The 25,864-nt window shown below is 44.1% G+C and overlaps 1 protein-coding gene across 1 annotated transcript in view; it reads left to right on the forward strand.

The window, feature by feature from the left end:
* LOC144251039 (protein Shroom2-like) overlaps positions 1-21,729 on the forward strand; it is a 131,626-nt gene extending 109,897 nt beyond the window's left edge. The window contains exons 6-10 of the mRNA XM_077794168.1: positions 7,172-7,849; positions 9,357-9,908; positions 11,063-11,234; positions 17,200-17,472; positions 19,435-21,729. Coding sequence (XP_077650294.1) covers positions 7,172-7,849; positions 9,357-9,908; positions 11,063-11,234; positions 17,200-17,472; positions 19,435-19,701 — 1,942 coding nt within the window. The 3' untranslated portion in view covers positions 19,702-21,729. The remainder of the gene's footprint in view (positions 1-7,171; positions 7,850-9,356; positions 9,909-11,062; positions 11,235-17,199; positions 17,473-19,434) is intronic.
* Positions 21,730-25,864: the final 4,135 nt, after the last annotated feature.

Below are 25,864 nucleotides of genomic sequence, written 5' to 3' on the forward strand. Positions count from 1 at the left end.
TATGCAAGTATTCCAAAATCCCAAACACTTATGGTACCAAGCATTTCAAATGACAGATACTCAGCCTATATTGTTTCATGCCTGGAAACTGGGCATACCGAGCTCAGACAGCCCCTGCCTCACGGCTGTTTGTGCTCTGGGAAGTCCTGTGGTAAATTGGCATTTCTAAGAAAGTGGCCGATGCCCATTATTCTTGGGTGCTCATGGCATTTAAATGTTTGTCTACTCATTGATTGATAGCTTAGTGGGCTGCCTCTCTTGGGCTCTGGTGCCTTCCCCCACTGTCTCCTTTTCCCACTCATTTGGGATTTATGGGGCACTGTGTTGGTAGAAGAGCCTTCTGTGATTTCTGATCAGGTTTATATTTTACAATATCACGTTTATTGACACCCACAACCGGTGTTAGTATGCCTCAACAGGCTGCCTTGGCCCACCTCGGGATGCCCTTCCCAGGTTGGAGGCCTTAGGGGTTTGTGCTGTGTTTGGGGAAGAGCAGACCCTGCTTTTAAGAGGTAACAGGGTAAAAGCCCAGAGATATGCATACCTCTGTCCTTTTGTGGTGATCCCCGAATTTAATTTATCTTAGAGACTTGGCAAAGGCACCCTGGGTTTTATGAGAACCTGGTTTCTGTCGTTGGTAGGATTGTTCAGGAGAGAGGGGCAGGGGTGGGAAAGGACATGTACCATACTTTTATTTAGTAGTAGGTCATGAGTTAAGGTCCTGGGGGTGCATCCGCCTTCTTTACCCTGACGTATTTTCAGAGAGCATGTGGCGAGCAGATGGAGTCTGGAAATAAAAACAGTTACCTCTGCTATATGGAAACCTCACAACTAGACATGGGGCTGGCCGTCTCTGTAGCAGGAGCAAAAACCATCCGTGTGAATAATAGTGATGTTGATGGGATTTCAAGAGCGTTTGAGCTTTTCCCTCTAACGGTAGTCTCTGCCCTATGACAGTGTGTCGGAATACTAGGCACGGAAAGCAATCTTTCCCGTATGCTCGGTCTCTTCAGATTACTTTTGTTTGGCTTTGTGGTTCTGTTCTAGAGCATCCAGCGCCTGCCTATTCAACAGTGAGGCCCTTGCAGTGAGATCCCAAGTTCCAGTGGCAGGTCCCTGGAATCTCTCCTGCCTGGAGGCTGCCAGCCTTCTCCCCTCTCAGAACTGACTGCAGCTCTCTCCTTGGTAACATGTCATTAGCATGTTTTGCATGAGAACGAACAGCCAGCCTAGCATGAATATCAATTGCCAGGACTCTGGAATTCAACTGCCTTTGAAATGTTCCTTTGTGTGGCTTACCTCTCTGCTCCAGGGTCATTCTTCTGTGCTGCAACACAGAGTCCCTAAGTCATCTTATTGTCCTGCTTTTTTTTATTGACCTGCTATCACTATTTACTTTATTGTAGAAAGTACAAAGAAGGAATAAACATTTTAAAATAAACTAAATGTTGATAGCAGGTCCAGAGATACACATATATAACACAGACGTGAATGTGTAACACACACCCACATACACACAACCTACAGAACGATACGGCACCTGTATGTGACATACTAGCACAGGCACACACACGCTCCATACATATGACTACACTCATACAACACAGATGCACCCCCTACATACAAATGCTCATTATCTACTAAGTTGTCTCTTGGATCCCTAAATTCCTGGGGGATTTTTTGTCCTTTTTTTCATGTTTGTCACCATGACCTGATTGCCTGGTTTCTTAACTAGGACAATTAAAACCAGTTAGTGCTTTTATAGCTTAGAGTTTGCAGGTTTGTCAGAATCAAGAAAAAAGGGGAAGGTGGGGAACAAAAGGCCCTGAGGTTATCGTGCCTACCTAAATAAAAAACGTCTAGGTGGAGTACCACATGCTAGGCTTCTAGAATTGAAGGGCTGCTGTAGCTCACACCACTCCCCTAGAGAACAGAGCACTCAACTCCCGCACAGGATGTCCCTTAGTAAGGCAGGGAGGAGGCTGTGGAACATTTTTAGTGGATCTTCTGCTCTGAGTCATTATTCCCTTCTCAAAGGGACTTTGTCCCCAGCAAGTGAGTTTACCTTTGGCAGGTGAATTCTCTGCCATTTCTGGGTGGATTGCAGAGCACCCCAGCCTGAGATCAGAGGTTAGCAGTAAGAGATGGTTTTGTAAGTAGAGCTCCTTTTTTAAATCAGTATGCCTCCGGGTAGCCAAAGGCATGTAGATTTGGGGCAAAAATTGCAGCTCATTTAATTTTCCTTTTATGTGATATGGTGGCTATTTATTAAATAACAGATACCAGGTGCTTTTAGATGGGCCTATGGATGCTAGATTTTAGGAGTTTTAATAAGAAGAATTCACATACACCTCAGCTTTTTAAAATGAAGTGAAATATTGAAATGAAACCGGGAGACCTGACCCATGAGTTGCACCTCTTAGAATGCATCTTCAATTTGACAGCATCAAATGTCATCCTATTTTATAACCAGACAGGTGCTAAACTGGTTATTGTTCTCTAAGCCATTTATTGTGGTATCCAATTTTTTTTTTTGATAAAACTTTAAATTAGGAGTTTCCATGAGTGTCAAGCTAATACAGTTAAAAATCAAACTTTCGAGTTGGGTTGGTACTTTCTTAAGCTCTAAGTTCGGTTGCTGTGTTGCATCAGAACATTCATGCCCTCTTTCAAGGTTCAGTGGGATTTAAGCTCTTCTGCCCTTCTCAAGATTTTGAGAACTTTAGCCCCGACTTTGGAGTTGTAGGGTCCAGCTCCTTCTGAGCCTGTGGTGATACAGGGGAACAGGAGGGCACTGGTCTATGGTACGTTTTCTTCTCTAGAACATCTGTTAACCCTGGTAGGGACCCTTTTCCCTCACCCAGGACATTGCAGTACCGGCACCAACAGGGTCTAGATTCCAGTACTGCACATGCCATCTGTAGCACCCAGATTACCACATATCATGTCCAGATTGCTCCAAGACATGGTTCAGAAGTAGGTGCATCTCCTGGGCCTTACGGCCAGCCCTGGAGTGAAGGTTTCCACTGTTCTGTTTATTAGTAAATAAGTTGTGTATATATATATATCTATCTATCTCTCTCTCTCTCTCTCTCTCTCTCTCTCTCTTTTTTGCTTTAACTAGATCTTTTTTAAAATTTGTTTTAATTAGTTATACCTGATAGTAGAATGCATTTATGCACTTTCATATATCATACATAGATGGGATAAAATTTCTCATTTTTTCAGAGTGTACATGTTGCAGAATCATTGGTCATGTAGTCACACATATGCATACAGTAATAATGTCTGTTTCCTTCTACTATCTTTCCTATCCCCACATCCCCTTCCTTCCCCTCCCATCACTTCCTTCTACCTAATCTAAGGTAACACTATTTTTCCCTAGTACCCCCTGCCCTATTGTGAATTAGCATCCATGTGTTAGAGAAAACATTCAGCCTTTGGTTTTGTGGGATTGGCTTATTTCATTTAGCATGATATTCTCCAATTCCAACCATTTACTGGCAAATAATTTCACTCTTCTTTAAAGATGAGTAATGTTCCATTGAGTATATATACCACATTTTCTTTATCCATTCATCTATTGAGGGACACCTAGGTTGGTTCCATTGTCCAACTATTGTTAATTGAGCTGCTATAAACATTGATGTGGCTGTGTCACTATAATATGGTGATTTTAAGACCTCTGGGTATAAACCAAAGAGTGGGATAGCTGGGTCAGATGGTGGTTCCATTCCCAGTTTTCTGAGGAATCTCCATACTGCTTTCCATAGTGGTTGCACTAATTTGCATTCCCACCAGCAATGTATGAGTGTGCCTTTTCCACCACATCCTCACCAACATTTATTGTTGCCTGTATTCTTGATGAGTTGCCGCAGTGTGGCTGGGCACAATTCAGGAGCCACTTGTCAAAAGAAACGAACTTTATTTTTAGAACACACACGCCACACCACACAGCTCCTCAGGAAAAACCCTCAGAGCCCAACTGCCACCACCGGCTTCCCACAAGCCTCTCAACTTCCCCCACTCCTCCTGCTCTTGAGGCCGGTTAGCTGGGTTGCGTGGGCAGAGCCAAAAAAGTCCCCCCAATGAGCAGCTCCCTGGTCTGAAAGGGCGGGGAAACAGCCCAATGAGCATCACCACAGAGGAGCCAATCAGTTGGCAGCTGGAAGTTTGCTGGGGCCCCTTTGGCTGTGGCTCTCAACAATGAGTGCCATTCTGACAGGAGTGAGATGAAATCTTAAGAGTAGTTTTGATTTGCATTTCTCTAATTACTAGAGAAATTACCTTTTCATATATATGTTGATAATTGTATTTCTTCTGTGAAGTATCTGTTCAGTTCCTTAGCCCATTTATTGACTGGTTTGGTTTGTTTGTTTGTTTGTTTGTTTGTTTTTGGTGTTAAATTTTTTTTGAGTTCTTTATATATCCTAGAGATTAATGCTTTATCAGAGGTGCGTGTGGTGAAGATTTTCTCCCAATCTGTAGGCTCTCTCTTCACATTATTAATTGTTTACTTTGCTGAGAAGAAGCTTTTAATTTGAATCCATCCTATTTATTGATTCTTGCTTTTATTTCTTGAGCTTTGGGAGTCTTTCCTGTTTAGGACATCAGATCCTAGGTTGACGTGCTGAAGATTTGGGCCTATTTTTTCTTCCATTAACTTCAGTGTCTCTATTTTAGTACCTAGTTGATTTTTGTGCAGGGTGAGAGATAGAGGTTTAATTTAATTTTGCTACATATGGATTTTCAATTTTGCCAGCACCAGTTGTTGAATAGGCTGTCTTTTCTCCAGTGAATGTTTTTGGCAACTTTGTCTTGTATTAGATTTAGATAACTGTATTTATGTGAGTTAGTCTCTGTGTCCTCTATTCTGTACCATTGGTCTACAAGTCTATTTTGGTGCCAATACCATTGTTGTTTTAGTTACTATAATCTGTACAAATTTCTAGAGACGTATGACCTACCCAAACTGAATGAAGAGGTCAAACATGATTTAAACAGATCAATTTCAAGTAATGAAATAGAAAATGCCATCGAAAGCCTACCAATCAAGAAAAGCCCAGGACCAGATGGATTCTCAGCCGAGTTCTACAAGACTCAAAAAAGAATTAACACCAATACTCCTCAAAGTATTCTATGAAATAGAAAAGGAGGGAACCCTTCCAAACTCATTCTACGAGGCTAATATCATCCTGATACCAAAACCAGACAAAGACATATCAAGGAAAGAAAAATTCAGACCAATATCCCTGATGAACATAGATGCAAAAATTCTCAATAAAATTCTGGCAAATCGCACACAAAAACATATTAAAAAGATGGTGCACCATATCGAGTGGGATTCATCCCAGGGATGCAGGGTTGGTTCAACATATGGGAATCAATAAACATAATTTATCATATTAATAGACCTAAAAACAAGAATCATATGATCATCTCAATAGATGCAGAAAAAGCACTTGACAAAATTCAGCACACCTTCATGTTCGAAACACTAGAAAAACTAAAGATAGTAGGAACATACCTCAACATGGTAAAAGCTATATATGCTAAACCCAAGGCCAGCATCATTCTAAATGGAGAAAAAATTGAAAGCATTCCTGCTAAAAACAGGAACAAGACAAGGATGTCCTCTTTCACCATTTCTATTCAACATCATCCTTGAAACTCTAGCCAGAGCAATTAGACAAAAGAAAGAAATTAAGGGGTTACAAATAGATAAAGAAGAACCCGAACTATCACTGTTTGCTGATGACGTGATTCTATATTTAGAAGATCCAAAAAATCCCACCAGAAAACTTTTAGAACTAATAAATGAATTCAGCAAAGTAGCAGGATATAAAATCAACGCCCATAAATCAAATGCATTCCTATAATTCAGCATTGAATCCACTGAAAGAGAAATTAGGAAAACTATTCCATTGACAATAGCCTCAAAAAAAAAAACCTGGGAATCAATCTAACAAAAGAGGTGAAAGACCTCTGCAATGAAAACTATGGAACACTAAGGAAAGAAATTGAGGAAAACCTCGGAAGATGGAAAGATCTCCCATGCTCCTGGATAGGCAGAATATTGTCAAAATGGTCATACTACCAAAATCGTAAAACATATTTAATGCAATTCCTATTAAAATCCCAGTGACATTCTTTGTCGAAATAGAAACAGCAATCTTGAAATTTATTTGGAAAAATAAGAGACCAGAATAGCTAAAGCAATCCTTAGCAAGAAAATACCAGAATACAATACCAGAACTTAAGCTACACTACAGAGCTATGTCTCTTATTGATACTGAGGCCTCTCTATTGGGTGTCTGTTTGCTGCCCTAGTTTGGATCTCCTTAACTACTCAGAGGTCCTTTTATTGGGTGATGCTGGGGATCAGACCCAGGGCCTGCCTTTCCCATGGGCAAGTGATGGACTGCTGAGCTACATGCCAGCCCTCAAGTCATTTTGTTTTAAATGCAAAAAGCTACTTCCTTAAATCTGAGGTCTGTTTTATTACTCTTGGATGGAAGGAAGGAATGTGTGGGCAAAGGTAGGGCCGGCTCACTTGTTGCACATTTGACAGTTGTAAGCTTCAGCGACGGACTGATAAACATGTAAGCATGCATATGAAGTCTGCCTCTGTGTGTGTGTGACGCATGTTTTATGTATGTATATGTGTGTAAACACCTGTGTTCACGTGACACGAAAGATCCATGAGACATGGTTGTTTCCAAAGAAAATTGCCTTTGTTTTTCTCGCTTATCATCACGCATGACTGGTTTTAAAGGTTTTTTGAGTGAATTGATTGGCAGCCCATCTGAGAAAGGTCTTCCCCTGTGTATATTACAGGTTCCCGTAAAGCCACGTAAAAATATAAGTTGAAGTACATGGTTCTGAACAGAGCTGAGAATTTTCATATAGAAAACTTGGTTTTCTAAAACTTCCATGTCATTTTTTATTGAAAAAGTGCAGTTGGGGTGTGTGCTCATGCGTCCTGATGCCTCGTGTTCTATGGTATACCATACCAACATACAGCCTCATGTTGTCTGGGGATGAGGTATGAGAAAGCATATGTGAATTTAACTCCTTAAAGTGGTTTAAGGGGATTGTCAAGGGTTTCAGGTGCATGCAGGGAGAGTGCTAATTGGAATTCTTGACTTATTCTTTTGCATTCTTCCTCTAGGCAAGCAGATGCCCAGGGTCTGGCAGTGAGCCCAGGAGCACCACAGGACCCACCAGATCAGAACCCACAGACCCCGTTCACATTGTCTGAATCATCCCGCACTTGGGAAGCCTCAGAGCTGCCCCAGGAGGGCCGGGGCCGAGCAGGGACTCTACCCCGCGATTATAGGTACTCAGAAGAGAACACACGGGAAGACTCAGGACCTCTGTCCCAGGGAACCCCTTCGTCCCCACATGCTCAGGGAGAGGATTCGTGGCCAGTGAGCACAGCAGCACTCCCCAAGAGGCCAGCCCCGCAGAGGCCTCCACCGCCCAAGCGCGAGCCCAGGAAGCACAGTGCACCTGCAGACGCTCAGCCGGCTGCTCCTGGCAGGCCCATCCCAGCGCCATCCCCTGTGTCCCTGGAGGCGTGTGTGACCCACCAGCCCCTCTCCCATAGCCCCTCTGTGTTCAGCAGTACCCAGCCTCAAGACACCCCAAAGGCTACCACCCACGAGTGTGACATCCAGCATGTGAATGAGGACACGTCCCATCCTCGGCCGGAAGCACTGCCCCCTTCCAGGTTCCAGCACCTACAGGCAACCACCATGGAGACCTCTCGCTCCCCCTCGCCTCAGTTCGCCCCCCAGAAGCTGACAGACAAACCCCCCCTGCTCATCCAAGATGAGAATTCAACAAGGTATTGTCCTGTGGCGGTGGTAGCATGTGTTCATCCTGTTTCTCCTATAGGTGCTGGTTTCAGTGACTCCTTCCCAGGTGGTTTGCAACTGGTGCCTTGCAGTGGCTTAAGACACTGGATTTAAAGTTGCTCCTGGGAAATAACTGTTGGAGGGAAATTACTTGGAATTTTAACTCAGGGGGCTGCTCTTTTCCAATGAGAAGAGCCATTCTCTTCACCTGAGCAGAATGCATTTATATCTATGTCACCCACAGGTATTTGCAGACTAGGGATGTATTTTTCTTGCACATATAGTACTTAGCTGGGGATATAGCTCAGTGGTTAGAGCCCTTGTCTCAAGGGCCTATGTATCATCTTCTGTACTCAAAGAGTAAATAAGCAAATAAACATACTCACTTTTTTCTGCACTTTTTTTTAAATGGTAAAAAGCTAAACAACGTGGGCTGGGGCTATAGCTCAGTGGTAGAGCACTTGTCTCACAGGTGTGAGACCCTGGGTTCGATCCTCAGCACCACATAATAGATAGATAGATAGATAGATAGATAGATAGATAGATAGAAGCTAAACAAAACACATCCCAGCTTGAGTTGTGGAAGTTTGGCTAGGTTTTTTTCCTCCTGGCACCAGTAGATGGCTCTCTTTCCCCAGAGTGTTCTTTCAAAACACTTAGGCTCCGATAGCCTTTTGGGCACAGTCTCCATGAACATGGCCCAGCTCGGTACCTCTGAGAGCAGCAGGCATTTGTTGTCCTGGGTGAGGCCCTGTGGTGTTGGCCAGGAGTCTTCTTCCCATTCTCTCTCTTTGGGTGCTGTTGGAGCCTCCCTGGCTCCTTTTACCAGGCCCTTCCCACCTCCCCACCCCCTTTTTTAAGGAAACGTGTGCCCCTTGTTGGGTAGCAAGTTCACTGTTTATTGCTGAGATGATCATCACAGTCATTTGAAAATCTATGCAAAAGGTAGCCTGAGGTGTTCGGTGGAGGGTGGAATGCACTTGTAGAGTCTTTGAAGTGGGACCATGGGCGGAAGTGCCCAGTGCGGACTCCAAGGGGCCCTGAGGACATTCTCAAGCAGGTGTGTGCCAACCTGCACTGAGAAACCCTGACCTGAAGCACTCATCATGATTCTGTGAAAAATGCCTATTTGCTATAAGTTTAACCAAGCAGGGCTTATTAAAGTTTGCACTATCATTGGAATAAAAACAAATGAACATTAAACAGACCTCATATTCCTCAACCAACCCCAAGATCCCCTCAAATGCCTATAGGTGCGTGGCTGACAGTTTTAATTAGACTGTTCAGGGTCTAGAGACCCCATGGGGAATCAGATGGGGAAAACCTCTCAACCACCTCTGTCTTATCTAGGACATATGATCTGGCAGCTCCTTACAGGTGGGTGGTTGGTCAGGGATCTTAATCAGGTTCCCTGTTAGGAAGGGACCCACCAGTCTGAGTCCTGGGTTGGAATCCATCTATTGCAAGGACTTCAGGGGACAACTCTTCTCTTTCCAGAATCGAGCGGGTGATGGACAACAACACCACTGTGAAGATGGTGCCCATCAAGATCGTGCACTCGGAGAGCCAGCCTGAGAAGGAGAGCCGCCAGAGCCTGGCGCGCCCAGCTGAGCTGCCTGTGCTGCCCAGTGGTCTGGAGAGAGATCAGATCAAGACCCTGAGCACATCCGAACAGTGCTACTCCCGCTTCTGCGTGTATACCCGCCATGGTGCTGAGACTGAGGCCCCACACAAAGCCCATTCTCTGGAGCCCCAGCCCTCCAGCACCCCCATACCACCTGCAAAGAATGTCTGTGCCTCCCCTCCTGGGCTCAGCTACATGAAGACTAAAGAGAAGACCATGGAAGACCTGAAGTCGGAGGAGCTGGCCAGGGAGATCGTGGGAAAGGATAAATCCCTGGCTGATATCCTGGATCCCAGCGTGAAAATCAAAACCACCATGGACCTAATGGAGGGGATATTCCCCAAAGATGAACATCTCCTAGAGGAAGCACAGCAGCGGAGGAAGCTGCTCCCCAAGATCCCCTCTCCCAGAACCACGGAGGAGAAGTGAGTGGATGTCACTTTCCAACGGGTGCATGATTCTGCCCAGAGCTTCTTTGGCTTAAAAAGGGAGGAGGGCCACATCTGCTTGTGATTCCAGTCTTTGGGGCACAGATTTTCATAATGGTTTCCATTGCTTAGCACTTTGGAGAGCATCCCAGTAGAAAAGGCAGAAGTTTTGGGCGTGGTGACTTTGGGGCCTGGCATAGGCATGATAATACAAGCTGCAGCAGCTAAGCTCCTTGGCTTGCGGCTGGCATGACATGACAATGAGCACAGGTCTCTTTTCCCCTAAGACAGATTCTCAGTAGAGGCCATTGTGTGCCCCAGAGGGCACTTGGCAATCTCTGGAGACATGTTTGGCTATCATGCTGGAGAGGGGAGTGCTCCTGTCATGTAGTGAGAACAGACCAGGCATGCTGCTGTCAACCCACATGCCCTTAGTGCTGAGGCTGAGAAACCCTGCCTTAGTATGAGAGACCATCTGTCCATCTGTTTGTCTTCTGTCTCTCGCTCTCTCTCCCTTTATTCCTATCTTCTATTGACCTATCAATTATTTTTTTCTGTTTAGTCTGTATGCTGTCTGTCTGCCTGACTTTCTATCTTTCTGAAGCACATCACAATTGCTTCTTGGCTGAGGATGGGATGGATATTGAACAGCTCTTTCATTCCTTAGAGATTTTTTTTTTTTTTTAAGCATTTCAGTTTACTAGGGGCTCAGGGTGTAGCTCCATAGTAAAAGCTAGCATGTGTAAGACCCTGGGTTTAGTTCCTGGTACCAAGAAGCATGTGCGTTAAGTACACGCGCATACATGCGTATTTTCTCTCTCTCTCTCTCTCTCTCTCTCTCTCTCTCTCTCTCATATATATATATATATATATATATATATATATATATATATATATATATATAAATCACACACGCACACAAAAAAAAAAAAAGGAAAGAAAAAACCAACTGTGTTCCATAGACTAAGTATCTATTTGGTGAGGAGTTTTGTTTTAGTTTTAACCTCATCACTACCTTTTTTCCTCCTCTTTGGCTACCTCATCTCCCTGGCTGATGTCTTTCTGTTAGTGCTGACTTTTATCTGTCACAACCCAGGGACATGTCTGTACATCTGGTTGCAGTTAATTGAAGTTCTGACCTCCTTACCCAGGAAGGAAGAGCCAAGTGTGCCTGCCTCCGTGTCTCTGGCCACCAATTCCACCTATTACAGCACATCAGCCCCCAAGGCGGAGCTACTGATCAAGATGAAAGACCTGCAGGAGCAGCAGGAGCCTGAGGAGTACTCGGGGAGTGACTTGGACCATGACCTGTCCGTGAAGAAGGTAGGAAAGAGGAATTCCAAAATACAACTATACTTTAAGCTGGGTGTGGTGGCAGGCATCTGGAGCCCAGTTTGCCCTGGAGGCTGAGATAGGAGGATGGCTGGAGCCCAGGAATTCAAGGCCAGCCTGGGCAATAGAAACTCTGTCTCACAAAAAACAAAATGTGCTGCGGGAAACAGGCAGGCAGGAGGTGCTGGGACCACACTTTTCTACCCTAGCAGAGACTCTACCCCACATTTTGAGGGCATTTGTGTTTAGCTTTCATGCAGGACAAGGAAATGTGGGACAGCTTTAGAAAGCGCTTTATGATGAATTCTTTGTTCTCATCTTTTTGTAAAAGTCTTTCTGTAAGGGTCTTTCTGCCATCTTTTTCTAATAAGAATCAATGTCAAATTAGGTCAAGTGGATAACAATCTCTTTAAGTTAAATAGATAGTTCCTTTCTACCACAATTAAAATCCAGGGGACCTCATTGTCTGACCATCAGTGAGTCACCTGTCTTCCTTGAATATCAATTTCAAATATCTGTAACTCAATGTTTGATCATAAATAAATCAAACATTGGATCAGAAAGAACCTTGTCAGCCAAAAGCCATCAGGTATTCAACTCCTAAGAATTCACCCAGGCCCTTGAGAGTTCAGAGTAGACAAAATACTTCTGCTCATCTCATGGGAGAGATGAACAGCCACCACAAAGATAAACATATGATACAGGCATAGCAAACCTGGCCCACCACCTGCTTATGTAAATAAAGTTTTATTCACACAGCCACATCCATTCATTTACACAGGGTCGATGGTGGCTTTCATAGGATGGCAGAATTGACTGATTACAACAGTAATCTAATAGCCTGCAAAGTCTAAAATAATATTTTCTGTTCCCTGACAGTTTGTACACCCTTGACACACTATGTCAAGGCATAGAGACAAATGAGTGTGACCTAGGGGAGGTTGTAATGAGGGGGTTACTGTAATGAGAGAACCAGACTGACATCAGGGGCAAACTCTGGGATGTCTGATAGAGGCAGAAGGGGATTTGGTGGGTGCAGAGGTCCTACAGCAGGCAAGCCTGGGAACAAGGTTTTGGAGAAGCAGAAGAGGCCAGGGGCTGGAGCTACGTGGACAAGGGGTCAGCTTGGAGATGAGGTACAAATAGTACTCGATTTGTGGACAATCATGACAGTCACTGTAGGGACAGAGTTGTATCAATGTCACTGCTATCATGTCAGCTTTAAACCTTCACATGTATCAGTAGCCAGACATGTGACATTAGAGTAATTACCTGTTATATTTAGCATAAAGAGACTATGGCATTGTCAAATAAAACTAGGCTCAGAGGGCAGCATGTGGTGTTTATTTTAAGGGCCTGGAGTTTGCTATAATTATCAGTACTGGGGTAAGAAAAGGAGGTAACCAGTATTGGGGTGGGGGGGATGGGTACTTTTAATGCAAGCTGAGGACCCAGCATAATGGAAGGAATTTGTATAAAAAAGTACTGATTTGTTTTTAAAAAACAAGACCTTTGTAAACAATTATGTTCAGAGTCTATGTCATTAGTGATTTAAAAAATATTACTGGGTGGGGAAATAGCTCAGTGGTAGAGTGCTCACCTAGCACGTGCGAGGCCCTGGGTTTGATCCTCAGCACCACATAAAATAAATGAGTAAAATAAAGGTATTGTGTCCAACTACAACTAAAAATTAATTTTTAAAAAATTACTGACTGGTTTTAATCATGATAGATATATTATGAAGGGCACCATTTTCACTTTAGGAAGCAATAATTTTTTGGTTCGAGGAATTAAATAGGGAAATGGAAAGTGAGAGTTTTGGACTTGGGGCTTTTAGAGGTGTTACTCTGGCTCAGGGTAACATTGCTTTATTCTGATTACAGAATCTCCTCTTAAAAAGAACCGAAAACTTTTTCAGTTGTTTCTCATAAAACAAGAAAAATCAGCCAGGCTTGGGTGCATGCTGTAATCCTAGCTACTCAGGAGGCTGAGGCAGGGGATCACAAGTTCACAGCTAACCTGGGCAATTTAGTAAAACCCTGTTTCCAAAAAATAAAAAAGCCTGGGGACATAGCTCATTGGTAGAATGTTACTATGTTTAATCCCCATCACCATAAAAACTGTAAGACATACAAGTAAAACCAGACAGTCTGAACCATTTCAATTTAGCTCTAGCCTAATATAGAGGACTACCTATATTAGGCTGTCTAAGACCCTGGGTTCAGGGTCTTAGACAGGATGTAATGGATTTTGTAAGTGCAGGCCTGGATGCCACCCACCTCCATCTGGGAGCCACTCTGTCCCTCTGCTCTGAGTTGGGATCCTTCTTCACCAGAAATGACTGCTTTGGGACTGAGTGAGTTACTGTGAGGTCGAAGCCAACTTAGATTTTCAGTTGAATACACATATGTTTGGCCATTGTACATGCTATAGAAATCACAGCTCTCTGTGCTGTCAGCAATTCTGCGGTCCTATTTTTTCCCCTTGATTTGACAGGCTACTGCTACGCTCTTTTCCCCCCGTGTCCAGCACTCACACATTCATGATGTCATGCTTGTTCACAGAGCCTACACCAGTAGAGGTGTGTCTACCAGTGACATCGTGTACATCAGGATTTGATTGGCTACCTGCTCTATAGCTGCTTAATAAGGGAAAATAGCAAAACCCCAATTGCACATTGTCCTCTATGTTTGCAGTGCTGGGGATAGAACCCCAGGGCTTCAAACATGCTAAGCAAGTGCTTTACCACTAAGCCACACTGCCAGCCTCCTTTTATATGTGAGTAAGTGTGTGTGTGTGTGTGTGTGTGTGTGTGAGAGAGAGAGAGAGAGAGAGAGAGAGAGAGAGAGAGAGACAGACATCCATTTTCCATTGCTATAATAGTATGTCACCAACTACAATTTATGAAGAATAGAGATTTTAGCTCAAGGTTCTGGAGGCTGGAAGTTCAAGAACATGGTGCTGGCACCTGACAAAGGCCTTCTTGCTGCATTGTAACATGGTGGAGAGCATTGTATGGTAAGACAGTGTAGGCCACTAGCTCAGATCTCCCTTCCTCTTTTAAAGCCACGTATGCCATCACAGGAGTCCCACTCTCATGACCCCTACCCTAATTACCTTCCCATACCAGGCCTTCAAATGCTGTCAACATATGAAAGTGTGCGGGAGTGGGAGCTCTTAAGCAGGGATAGAATATATGAGAGATTCTGGTGGCCTATACGGAAGCATCATGCTAGGTGGGCTAAGTAAGTTTCTACATCTGGGGTAGCTTAGGTGGACTCTGCCCACCTTATGGGCATTCTTCAGGAGGCGGTTTAAATTTCGAATCTCTGAGGTTTACAACTTCCTTTTTAAGCAAGGAAGTGAATGCAAAGCCCAGAAAGAAAAGGCCTTGCTTTTGTCCATGGAATGAAACCAAAGGAGGGTATCTGGGGCTAAGCCAGTTGGAGAAAGAGAGGAGTCCTGGGAGCCAACCCCCAAGCTTTGGCCCATCTCAATGGAGAGGTAGAGGCAGCCTGTACCTGGCTACCACATAGTCTTATCCTGGCCTCCCGGAATGCCACGTGCTACAGAAAAGAAGTGGGTAGGCTTGTCAGGCAGCACACTCCACAGTGGTGAAACCTCAGCACCCTGCCTGATGTTGACAGCCGTGTATATTTATGTGCCACCCTGAGTCAGGTCTTGTCTCAGAATCCTTGGAAGCCGGTATCTGTACCTTTTAGTGGCCCTTTAACAAAGGGAATATATTTTTAAATAAAAATTTGTATAAGACATCAAAGAATCAAAGAAGGCATTTAGACTCTTCAGAGTGCCCAGTTTCAGGGCAGTCCAGTCGAGGTGGGTTTTGAAGGACAGTTTTCATGCGCTGGTGTGAGATCTTCATCACATTCATTCTTCAGTTGATAGCGCTGAATAATTATTGAGGGGCTGGGGGTAGGTAGCTCAATGGTAGAATACTGCATAGCATGCCACACCCCTGCATCAAAACAAACATAGAACACTGGCTAGGGGTCCTCTTCCGTCTGAGGTATCTCCGTTGGCTGAGATTAGTTACTTAAGTCAGTACTGGCATCAGGTAAGAATCTGGAAAGTTCTCTATACTTTCTGTTTTGTGCTTTTCTCTCAAATGATCAGTATCAAAAATATGGCATTTTCTCAGCTATGGGATTTGAAGGTGCATTTTAAATAATTTATTAGTTCATTTTAGTTATACATAATGTTAGGGTTCATCTTGGCGTCATGATACAAGCATGGAATACAATTTCCTCCAATTCAGTCACTGGTACTTCCCCTTTCCCTCCCCTTCATTCTCCCCATTTCCTTTTCTCTACTCTTAGTGATCTTTCTTACACATATATATATATTTTTTTAATTAATGCATCATAGATATACATGAAGATGAAATTCACTGTGGTATATTTGTAAATATACATAGGAAAGTTTGTTCAGATCCATTCCACTCTTCTTCCCTCTTCACATTCCTCCTCTCCCCCACCCTACAATCCCCTTTCTCTAATCCTCTGATCTCTCTCCTATTTTCATGGAAACTACCACGGCCCTCCACCCCACAACTTTGTTTTTTCCTTATTTTGGTCCAATTTCTGCATGTCAGATTTTGGGGGGTCTGGCATATTTCACTTGGCTTAATGAATATGGTTTAAACAATCTCTGCAGACAGTCTGGTGAACAGACACACAGGAGTGTGTGTGTGTGTGTGTGTGTGCGCTTATGTACACGTGAGCACAACATGAAAGAAGGGTTGGGTGTAGAAGGGTCTAGCATGCAAGAGGCCCCAGGTTTAATCCCCAGTATGTGAGGGAGCAAAAGGGAGAAATGAACCTAGACTCATATCTGTTTGGTTTGCGGGGGTGGGTGGTTGTTGTTAATTGTAAGGAGAAAATGTCTTGACATCCTGACCTAGAAAAGCCAAAGAAATTTATAAACTCCATGTGGTCCTTCTTAGGAGAATTGTGCAGATTAATCAGCAATGAGACTGGCTGGCTGTAAAACAGCTTACCATTTAATCTGGGGCAGAGCCAGACATGCTGAGCAACAGAAGGCAGATTGAACCTAGAGGATACAATCCCTGCTCATACCTTTCACATTTTGTGATCTTTTAAAAAAAATGCTCAATGTTGGTGTGGGAGCTGGGATCTAGAGTTAGTGTTCACTACTTACATAGTTTCCACTGGGGAAGGTGGAGGGCCTGTGGAGGTGGGTACTGGTGACGGTTACACAGCAGTGTGAATGTCCTTAATGTACACTTTAAAACTGCTTAAGATGAGGGCTGGGGCACCTCGTGAAGCCATGGGTTATATTCCAGCACTAAAAAGAAAAGGGAGAGGGCAGGAATAAAAATAGCAAGTCTTAAGTATATTTTGCCATAATAAAAAAATAGTCATTTGTTTCCATTTCAAGTCAAAGTCATTATGTTCCTTTACAGTCGCTGACATCCCTTTGTCTTAATTTTTAATTGCTAATTATATGTAGAGGGCACTTTGAATCCTAGGTTTTAGTACTAGACATGAAACTCAATAATTTGTATGTAAATCTTTAATTTGGAAAATTCCAAAGGACAAAGCATGAAGTATCCCATGGACTATGTGAATCCTTGCAAAGATACAGGTGGGAATGGCTTCTACTGTGAATAACTGGGACAACTCCAGTATTGTCCGATAGGACATTAACAGAATGAGAATAAGCTTTACTTTTCATTTATTTATCTGTGTAATTTTATGTATTCACTTTATTTATCAAATGTCAATAATTTAGCCAGGAGTCTTCCTCCTTCCTCTAATCTTATAAAATTCCTCCATTGTTTGGTGATGTGAAAATTGATTTTCACTCAGTTCTGCTGAATTCCACCCAGGTGGCATGTGCTGCCGTCGCAGTAACTAGGGGCGCCTGGCTTGGGGCAGTGCTAATGAGTGTGTCCATACCACCCTTGCCCCAATAGCAGGAACTCATCGACAGCATCAGTCGCAAACTGCAAGTGCTCCGGGAAGCCCGGGAGAGCCTGCTGGAGGATATCCAGGCCAACAACGCACTTGGTGACGAGGTGGAGGCCATCGCAAAAGATGTGTGCAAACCCAATGAATTTGACAAGTTCCGGATGTTCGTCGGGGACCTGGACAAAGTGGTGAACCTTCTGCTCTCGCTGTCAGGCCGCCTGGCCCGGGTGGAAAATGCCCTCAATAATTTGGATGACAGTCCATCTCCTGGTGACCGGGTATCTATAGACACATCCAGCTGGGAAATGGGAACAGGGCAGTCTTGTGGGAAGGCTGTCCTTGGGGTGTTGGGAAAGTCAGCTCTTTGAAGCCTAGCTCTGTTTAAATGTGGCCTGTCCACCTCCCAGTGCAAGATGCTATTGAAATGTCCAGTGCTCACCCACCTCTCTTTCCTTTTAATGTAGGGAAAGAGAATGTTAGATAAAGGGAATTGGGGTAGGAGTGCAAAGAATTGAGCCATTGTCACTGGGCTGCAGAGCTGCTGGGAGCCCTCCCAAAGAACATTGTCTCTCTTTGACATCTTTTTTATTTATTCCCTCTGATCATTACTCACAATAATCTCTCCTTGGAACCCATGTCCATGGGTGGAGATTTTTCTCCTCCTGACTCAGCTGTTGATGGTGTTTTATGATTGCTGCTGCTTATGATTTAGCACCAGTGTGTCCAGAAGTCTAGAAAGAAGTAAAGGGCTTGTTTAACATTTCTCCCAGTCCTGAAGTGTGCTGCTCTGGGGACATTTCTCACTGGGTCTTTGAATTATATTATATGCATAATAAGGGGAATACTATCTACCTTGTTGGCTTTACCTCATAGGATGAATATCAGAAAAGCATCTAATTTCATTGTTTGCACACAGTTGGCCTTTAAAATAATCACCCTTATGAATAATAAAATGCCCACCACCCCATCCATCTCAGTAGCTTCCAGGCACTAAAGAGGCCTGCTGATTTTTTTACAACCTGAACTGCAATCCTTGAACCAATTAGCATCTGTTTACCTTTGGATTGGAATGAATTGGCCTGACCTGGTCTCTTTCATTGAAAATATACCGTGTCCTTCTTCCGCACACCCGAGGAGTCGGGTGTTCCACTGAAGCTGGCAGGACACTGAGTGCTTGTTGCTCTGGGCATTCCTCAGGAGTAGCATGCTGAGGGCAGTTCCTGGTGTGGGACACTGTTTATTGTAATAATTCCTCTTCACTGACTTTTTTTGTGTTTGGCACCTTGCAAAGTGCTACCGTGTCCTTGTGTTCTTTCCTTTGGCCGCTGTCCAGCACCCACTGCAACAGCGCAAAGCAACAGAACAGATATGCTGGTGCTTAGGTAAAAGTCAGGAACTCTGGCTGGGGGTGTCACTCAGTGGTACAGCCTGTGCTTGGCTTGCATGAGCTTGGCCCAAAGTCCATCCCCAGCACCAGAAAAGAAAGGAAGAAACTTGCTCCTTGAAAGTGAACGTTGGCATCTGCCAGCCTGAATATGAAGACAGAGAAAACGTTCATCTCATCCTTTCTGAGTTTTCCTTTAATTTGGAGTGGGTAGGGAAGCTAGCTGTGTTCTGTGAGCAGAGAGAGTGATTGTGAGTGTCATGTATTGGGAACAGGGTCTCCTGATTCCCAAAAGAGGGCCCTTGTAGGAAGTGAGGGGCCTGATCCCAAGGCCTCTTTTAGTCCTCCCTTCTATCCTACTCTGCTCCTTAGTTTGTCCTTGTCTGGCAGTATACTCACAGGCTCTCTCTGGCACAAGGTTTAGAAATCCCACTCTGGAATTTCTTTAGGCCATTTCCCTTTCCCCAAATTGCCCACAGTGTTGTCAGGAGATGGCTTTGACACAGATTCCCCAACTTGTTTGCCCCTTATGAACATCTCAGAAGTCTGAGTTTCTGGTCACCTGATTACCCTTTTGCTCATCATGATTTCTGTTGACTGTTCAAGGCAGACAGTGGCAGGAGACCCACAAGGAGCCCTATGCCGCTCCCCAGAGGACTGAGGCAAGAGCCTGCCACAGCCTCAGGGCTCATGCTGCCCATTTCCCGAACATTTCTGTGTGGATGCCATTGGATAATCTGATGGACAGCTGTGGGACCAGCGCGCCCAAAGCTGCCTGGTTTTCAAAGGGTTAGCTGGAACCCCTGCCTTGGTCCTTGCGCTCAACAGACTTCTTTCTCTCCCTGTCCCTCAACAGCAGTCGCTGCTCGAGAAGCAGAGAGTCCTCATCCAGCAGCATGAGGATGCCAAGGAACTCAAAGAGAACCTGGACCGCCGTGAGCGCATCGTGTTTGATATCCTGGCCGCCTACCTCAGCGAGGACAGCCTGGCAGACTACGCGCACTTTGTGAAGATGAAGTCGGCCCTCATCATTGAGCAGCGGGAGCTGGAAGACAAAATACACCTCGGGGAAGAGCAGCTAAAGTGCCTGTTTGACAGCCTGCAGCCCGAAAGAGGCAAATAAGAGACCTGTCCCCAGCAGAGGTCAGACACAAATCCTTCAAGCTCCGTTCCCAAGGATGCAAGTGGAAACCCCAGCCTGTATTTATGTCCTGGAACGAGATTCCTCCATATAGCACAGTGGCTAGTAGAAAAGCAATAATGTCTGTGTTTGTGTAGGATGTTTATTTAATTTTATGATTTTGCTTTGGAATGCTGAGCAGAGTTTGTGTCATGCATGACTCTACATGAAGCTGGACTCTGCTGGCTGGCGAGGCCCCATGGAGGACGAGGGCTGGGCCTGCGGTACATGCATGTGGTCATTTTCAGCAGTGGGCCTGCCGTTCCTCCTGTCCTCAGATGCCAAACCAGCTCCGGGCCGGGAAGTCACCAAGCATGTCCTGGGGGTGCTTGAGAGGGGAGATCCTGGCGCACTTCTCTTGTGACTCACCCGGACACCGGCTGCTGTGTTTTGTCCTTGCTCATCCAACAGTGTGGTCCTTTGTTGTCTCTATCATCTGATGATGTTACCTGACCCAGCAAAACTCATGATGATGATGCTGATAATTTATTAATGTGTGGGAAAGGTGAAAGGTTTCCTAATAGTTAAAAACCAGCTGTGAAATGAACAACCTACATGTTGGGTGCATTCATTCGAAGATTAAAATTGCCACTTAAATCGCATGCATGCTTTAAAACACACCCACACACAGAACAAATACCTGTAGTTCTCACTGACATCCGTATAATCTTTTCCAGCCAAGTAAAATTACGTGGTTAAAAGTATGTCCAGTAATAATGTTCTTGTTAGTTTCCCAAAACCTATGGAATATTTTTAAATGACTTTTCCACCCAGAACATTAACTTTGTGTGCATATGATCATTAATGATAATTGGCTTGTTTTCTCTCTTGTCCTCCAAGTCTGTTGTTGCCTGAGGGCTGCATTCCTTGTACTGGAAGACTTCTTCCTCTGGTTTTTCAGAGGTTCTGTGGACTGTCTATTCCCACACTTGATCTTTTTCTGCCACAGTGTTTAAAGATTCTGTGCCCTATGTCTTGGTTGTAAAGAGAGTCTTACTCATTAAAACAGTACTCATGCCTCGATTCCCAATTGACAAGTCATAGACTGGGAGAAAACACTTGCAAACCATGTCTCTGACACAGGATTTGTATCCAGAATGTACAAAGAACTCCCCAAACCCAATGGTAGGGGGGGAGGGAAACGGCCCAATTTAAAAAGTGGGCAAAAGACTTGGGCAGACACTTCACCAAAGAGGATATATGTATGGCAAATAAGCACATTGAAAAGATTCTCAATCGCTGGTGGTTTGGTTATTACTTACTTATTTTATGTAGTAATTGTAGATCTGGTGTGTTTCCTCAGAACATCTTCACTGGACTAGATGCATGGTTAATGGTAAGCAAGTCCCTCGGATGACTTGATGTTTAGGGATTATTAGAGCATTTATTTTATCAAAGGATCCTTTGAATCTTAATTTCCCCTTAATCCCTTAAAAGAAATTTCTAGCAGGTGCGGGAGTTCCTCTGTTATCAGTGACCATAGCCTTCCCAAAACACATATTCACACACCCACACATATGTGCTCATGCACATACATGCGTGCACACACACGCTCGCATGTCTGAAAGAACCTGAATCCACACTTCCTGAGCCAGAATTGCTGAGCTGGGCTCCAGAGGCACTGTGTTGATGCCATAAAGCATTCTGCACAGCAGAGTCCAAACTGGCAAGCTTCCTCGATGCAGGCAATAAACCTTGCCTTTGTGGCATCCTACACATGCCAAAAGGCTGAAGGCCTCTTCAGAAGTGTTTGCTCCTGTTGAATTCAGCTACTTCTAACTTGAAACGTCCCTGCCCTGCCATTGTTCTGTGGCATCTTGCCCCTTCCCACCTGGTGGCTCCTTGCTGTGAATGTCAGTCACGGCAGTCAAGCCGAAGCTGACTGTCCATAGACCCCCTCAAGTAATTTTAGAATGTTGTATTTTTAATTTAGACAAAGTTTTTTACCTGTGATCCTTTCCCCTCATGTACAGTATTGTGATCATTTTAATGATAAGTGTGTAAAATGTGAAGAATCAAATGTGTGTGTCTGCACTCTGCCCTTTTGTGTCTTTTTTTAGGACTTTCTTCTACATAGCAATACATAGTGCTCTAGTATCCTTTTAGTAAAGCACACATAATCACAACCTTCTCATCTGTAACCCTGTTTGCCTCTTAAATGTCTGGTTAGCAGGGACCCAAAGATTCCAGTGAGCGGTGTACATATCTTGTATATAGTGATGTTCTTACATGTAAAAACAATCTGGTGCTATTGATTGGCCCTGGGCATTCGTAGGTGGTGGCTGATCCTCACCCTCTGTCATAGCACAGCTGTGGGACGCTCTGTGTAGCAAGCTTTCTTTTGGTCAGGGGTGTTGTCTGTGGCTTGTGTCCAGCAGTCCACAGTGGCAAATGTGTGCAGATTTCATGCTTGACACTTTCTATCAACAGATCATCTTGCTTGATTTTAACTAAATAAATAATGTCTCTTTGAGTGAATGGAGCATGTCTTTGATTTACCTATGTTGCAGATTTTTTAAAAACATCAGAATATTGGGGTGTAGCTCATTTGTAGAGCACATGGGAGTCAGGTCAAGATCAATCCCCACCATCAAAAGAAAAAAACATACTCTTAAATCTTCACCATGTATTAGATTCTTAAGCCATTTGAGTAAACTTTAGTATTGACTGTATGCTTGCATCTTGCCTGTGTGGTTAAGGCTAATCAGTTGTAGTCAGAAAAAGTCTGAAACACAGGTTATATCAATTAGCTCTTGCATCAGTACTGGTGTGTAACAAGTAACTATGAAATCTCAACAGTGTAGAGTGCACAGTATTGACTTAGCTCACATGTTTGTAGATCAGTGACTGATCCAAGCTGGGCTCTACACCACGGACCTCTCCTCTTCCTCCTGGTACCAGCAATCAGGCCTGGGCATGGCCTTGGCAGGTACATAACAGAACAAGTCCAGTCATGAAGGTGCTTGTTATGGCTTTGGTCATGTCACACCTGCTGACTTTCCAGTAACCAAAGCACATCCTATGGAGTGACACCAAAGCATCCAAAGTCACAAAGACAGTTTCTCTGGAGCAAAGCCGTCACTACTTAGTTGCATCGACATGAGCAGGTGACCTAGCATCTTTGATCCCCTGTTTCCCCTCTGATTGGACATGTCCTGCTTTGACATTAGTGTGTTGATGTGCTTGGAACCAGTTAGAGAAGTGCTGTCCAAGCTGTGATTTGAGTAGTACCCCATTTTCTATAGGGAATACTTTCCAAATCACCACCCCCAGCCCATTAGTGGCTTCCTGAAACCACAGATAGTGGTTCAGACCCTAGAGGTGAATTCATGAGTCTTGAGTTGTTTCTCAATAGTTGTTACAGAAAAATAAACATTGCAGGACAACAAAGAGCAGGCATAGTTGCTTACCACCTCAGCCAGAAACCGGCACTGAATTAGTTTCCTGTGACTGCTGTAACAAATTGCTCTAAACTTAGTGTTTTAAAACATTAATTTATTACCATTCTCAAGATCAGAAGTGTGTCAAGTCTGACACCAGCCTTACTGAGCTAAAGTCAAGGTGTTGGCAGGAATGTCCTTTGAAACAATTTGTTTGTTTCCAGCTTCCAGAGACTACCCCATTCCTTTCTCATGGCTTCTTCCTGCACTTTCAAGTTTGCTGCTTAGCATCTTAATTCTCTTCAACTCTGTTTCCATTATCTCATCTCTTCCACCAGGAGACCCTCCTACTTCCCTCTTACAACAATGCTTATGGTGTCAGGGAGCCCACTCAGAAAATCCAAGATAACCCCCCATCTCAGCATCCTTAATTTAACCATCCTGCTGCGAGAGGTAACATATCTACACAATCTTCCCTTCTTCTCATGCTTCCCCCCACATTTCTCCCTTTTGCTTTTTACTTTTTAACAAATCAGACATAGGCTGGCCACATGTTTTTGCAGTCTGTTTTTTTACATAGCAACATTTGGAGTGATTTTCTTGATAGTTCAGTATAGTGACTGTGTACTTGCCTGTTTTAAGGGCATGATATAGCTTATTGGACTTATATTCTAAGTGTATCTAAAAGGATTTTCCCCTTTTTGTCCTAGTTATAATTTGTCTCATATCTTCATACATAGTTCTGATCATTTGCTTGGGATAAATTCCTTATCGTAGAAATGCTGTGAACAGAAAGCATTGTCAGGGAATTTTGACTTCTGTTTAACATTCAGTCCCGAGTCCTGCCTTGCTGATGTACTTTGCCTACTTCGCAGCTGTGTTTCCTACAGAAACTTCACTTGAAGCCATCTCCAATCTTAGAAGTCTGTTTCTCACCAATTAGGACTCTCCTTCCATGTATTCATGTCTTACCCAGGTGGACATGTTTCAAACAGGCCTATGATTCAAGACCCAAACCAGAAGGAGATTGTTTCCCATGAGTTGAACAGTGTGTTTCCTGATGTGGTGTTGGTGGGCTTTGACATATAGATGCCACTCATCATTGCCTTTTCATATTACTTATTGTGATACAGGGGATTGTACCCAGGGGCACTCTACCACTGAACTTTGCCCCCAGCCCCTTTTGATTTTTTGAGATGGGGAGTCTCATTAATTGCCAGGGCTGGCCTTGACCTTGCGATCCTCCACCTCAGTCTCCAAGATGTTGGGATTCTAGGCATGTGTCACTTCACTCTCTCTGCCGTTGCCTTTCAAATAGATGGCCTTACTGCTGAGTACTGTGAGCATGCCTATAATCTCAGTGACTCAGGAGGCTGAGGTGAAGGATCTCAAGTTCCAGGCCAGCCTTGGCAGCCATCGACATCCTTCTTAAAATGTTTTCAAAGGGCGGGGGTGGGTGGGAACTGGGGATGTAGCTTAATGGTAGAGAGTCTTTGGGTTCAATCCCAATACCACAAAATAATTTAAAAAATAAAAATGACATTACCTTCAAGTCTGTTAGAAACAATTTGGGGCGAGAGGCACAAGAAAGTGATGGGAGACATTTCAGTCAGATGGTCTTGGAAGTAGACTGCTGTGATCCATTAATACACATACCCACCCCCATGAAGGCTAACCAATCACAAGGAACCATGATGAAGACAAAAAAACCAAAGACAGCACTGGGATCCATAGAGTGATGGCAGCTACCCTGCTATTCGTGAACTAGCAAGTGAGAACTTGGAAGGTGAGACAATAGGTGGTAGAATGTGACAACAGAAGGTGGAACAGAAGGTCTTGGACCTCCTTATCCATGGTGAGGATGGGACCCCATTGCTGCCTTGGCCACCAAGCCAGCAACAAATAGCCAGGAGGGACCTAAGAGGAGCCTCATCCTTGTCCTGCTGGCCCGAGTCACTGATCATCATCCTGAGCTTCCAGTTCACTTGAAGAGTACGCTGCTGGTTAGTACAGATTTGTCCTTTATTGTATATTCTTGTGTGTGTGTGTGTGTGAGAGAGAGAGAGAGAGAAATATATACAAGATAACATTCACCACTTGGACCATTTTTAAGGGTATGGTTCAGTGTCATGAAGTACATTTACATTGTTGTGCAACTATTACCACCATTCATCTCTAGAACTTTCTGTCCTTCCCCAAACGAAACTGTATTCCCATTAAATGCCATCTCCCCATTCCTTCCTGCCCTGACCCAGGGTAACCACATCCTACTTCCGGTCTCTATGGATGCGAGTCCTTCAGGCGTCTCATTTAGGTTGAATCATTTGATGATCTTCTGTGACTTCTGTTTCACTTAGTACAATGTCCTCCCGGTTCGTCCGTGTGTCAGAATATTCTTCCTTTCTTAGGCTGTAAGTAGAAATGTTATTCTGTTATCTGTACACATGATCTCTGAGTTAGGATTTTGATTTACGATGGTTCAGCTTGTGGTTTGACAACTTTATTAGGATGTGAAAGAGATGTGTTCAGTAGAAACTAGACTTTGCATTTTGAACTAGGCTAGCGGGACATGGTAGGATCTCTACAGTCCTCCCTGTCCTCCTGCTCCACCTGCATGCAGGGGGTGTTGCTTTCATCACTGCCTTGTGAAACACCTTAGCCACCCACTCCCATGACTCTCCTGAGGAAACTATCTGAATGCACTCATCCTCCTTTGGCTTTTCTGA

Source organism: Urocitellus parryii, chromosome Y, assembly GCF_045843805.1.
Source record: "Urocitellus parryii isolate mUroPar1 chromosome Y, mUroPar1.hap1, whole genome shotgun sequence".
Classification (NCBI taxonomy): Eukaryota; Metazoa; Chordata; class Mammalia; order Rodentia; family Sciuridae; genus Urocitellus; species Urocitellus parryii.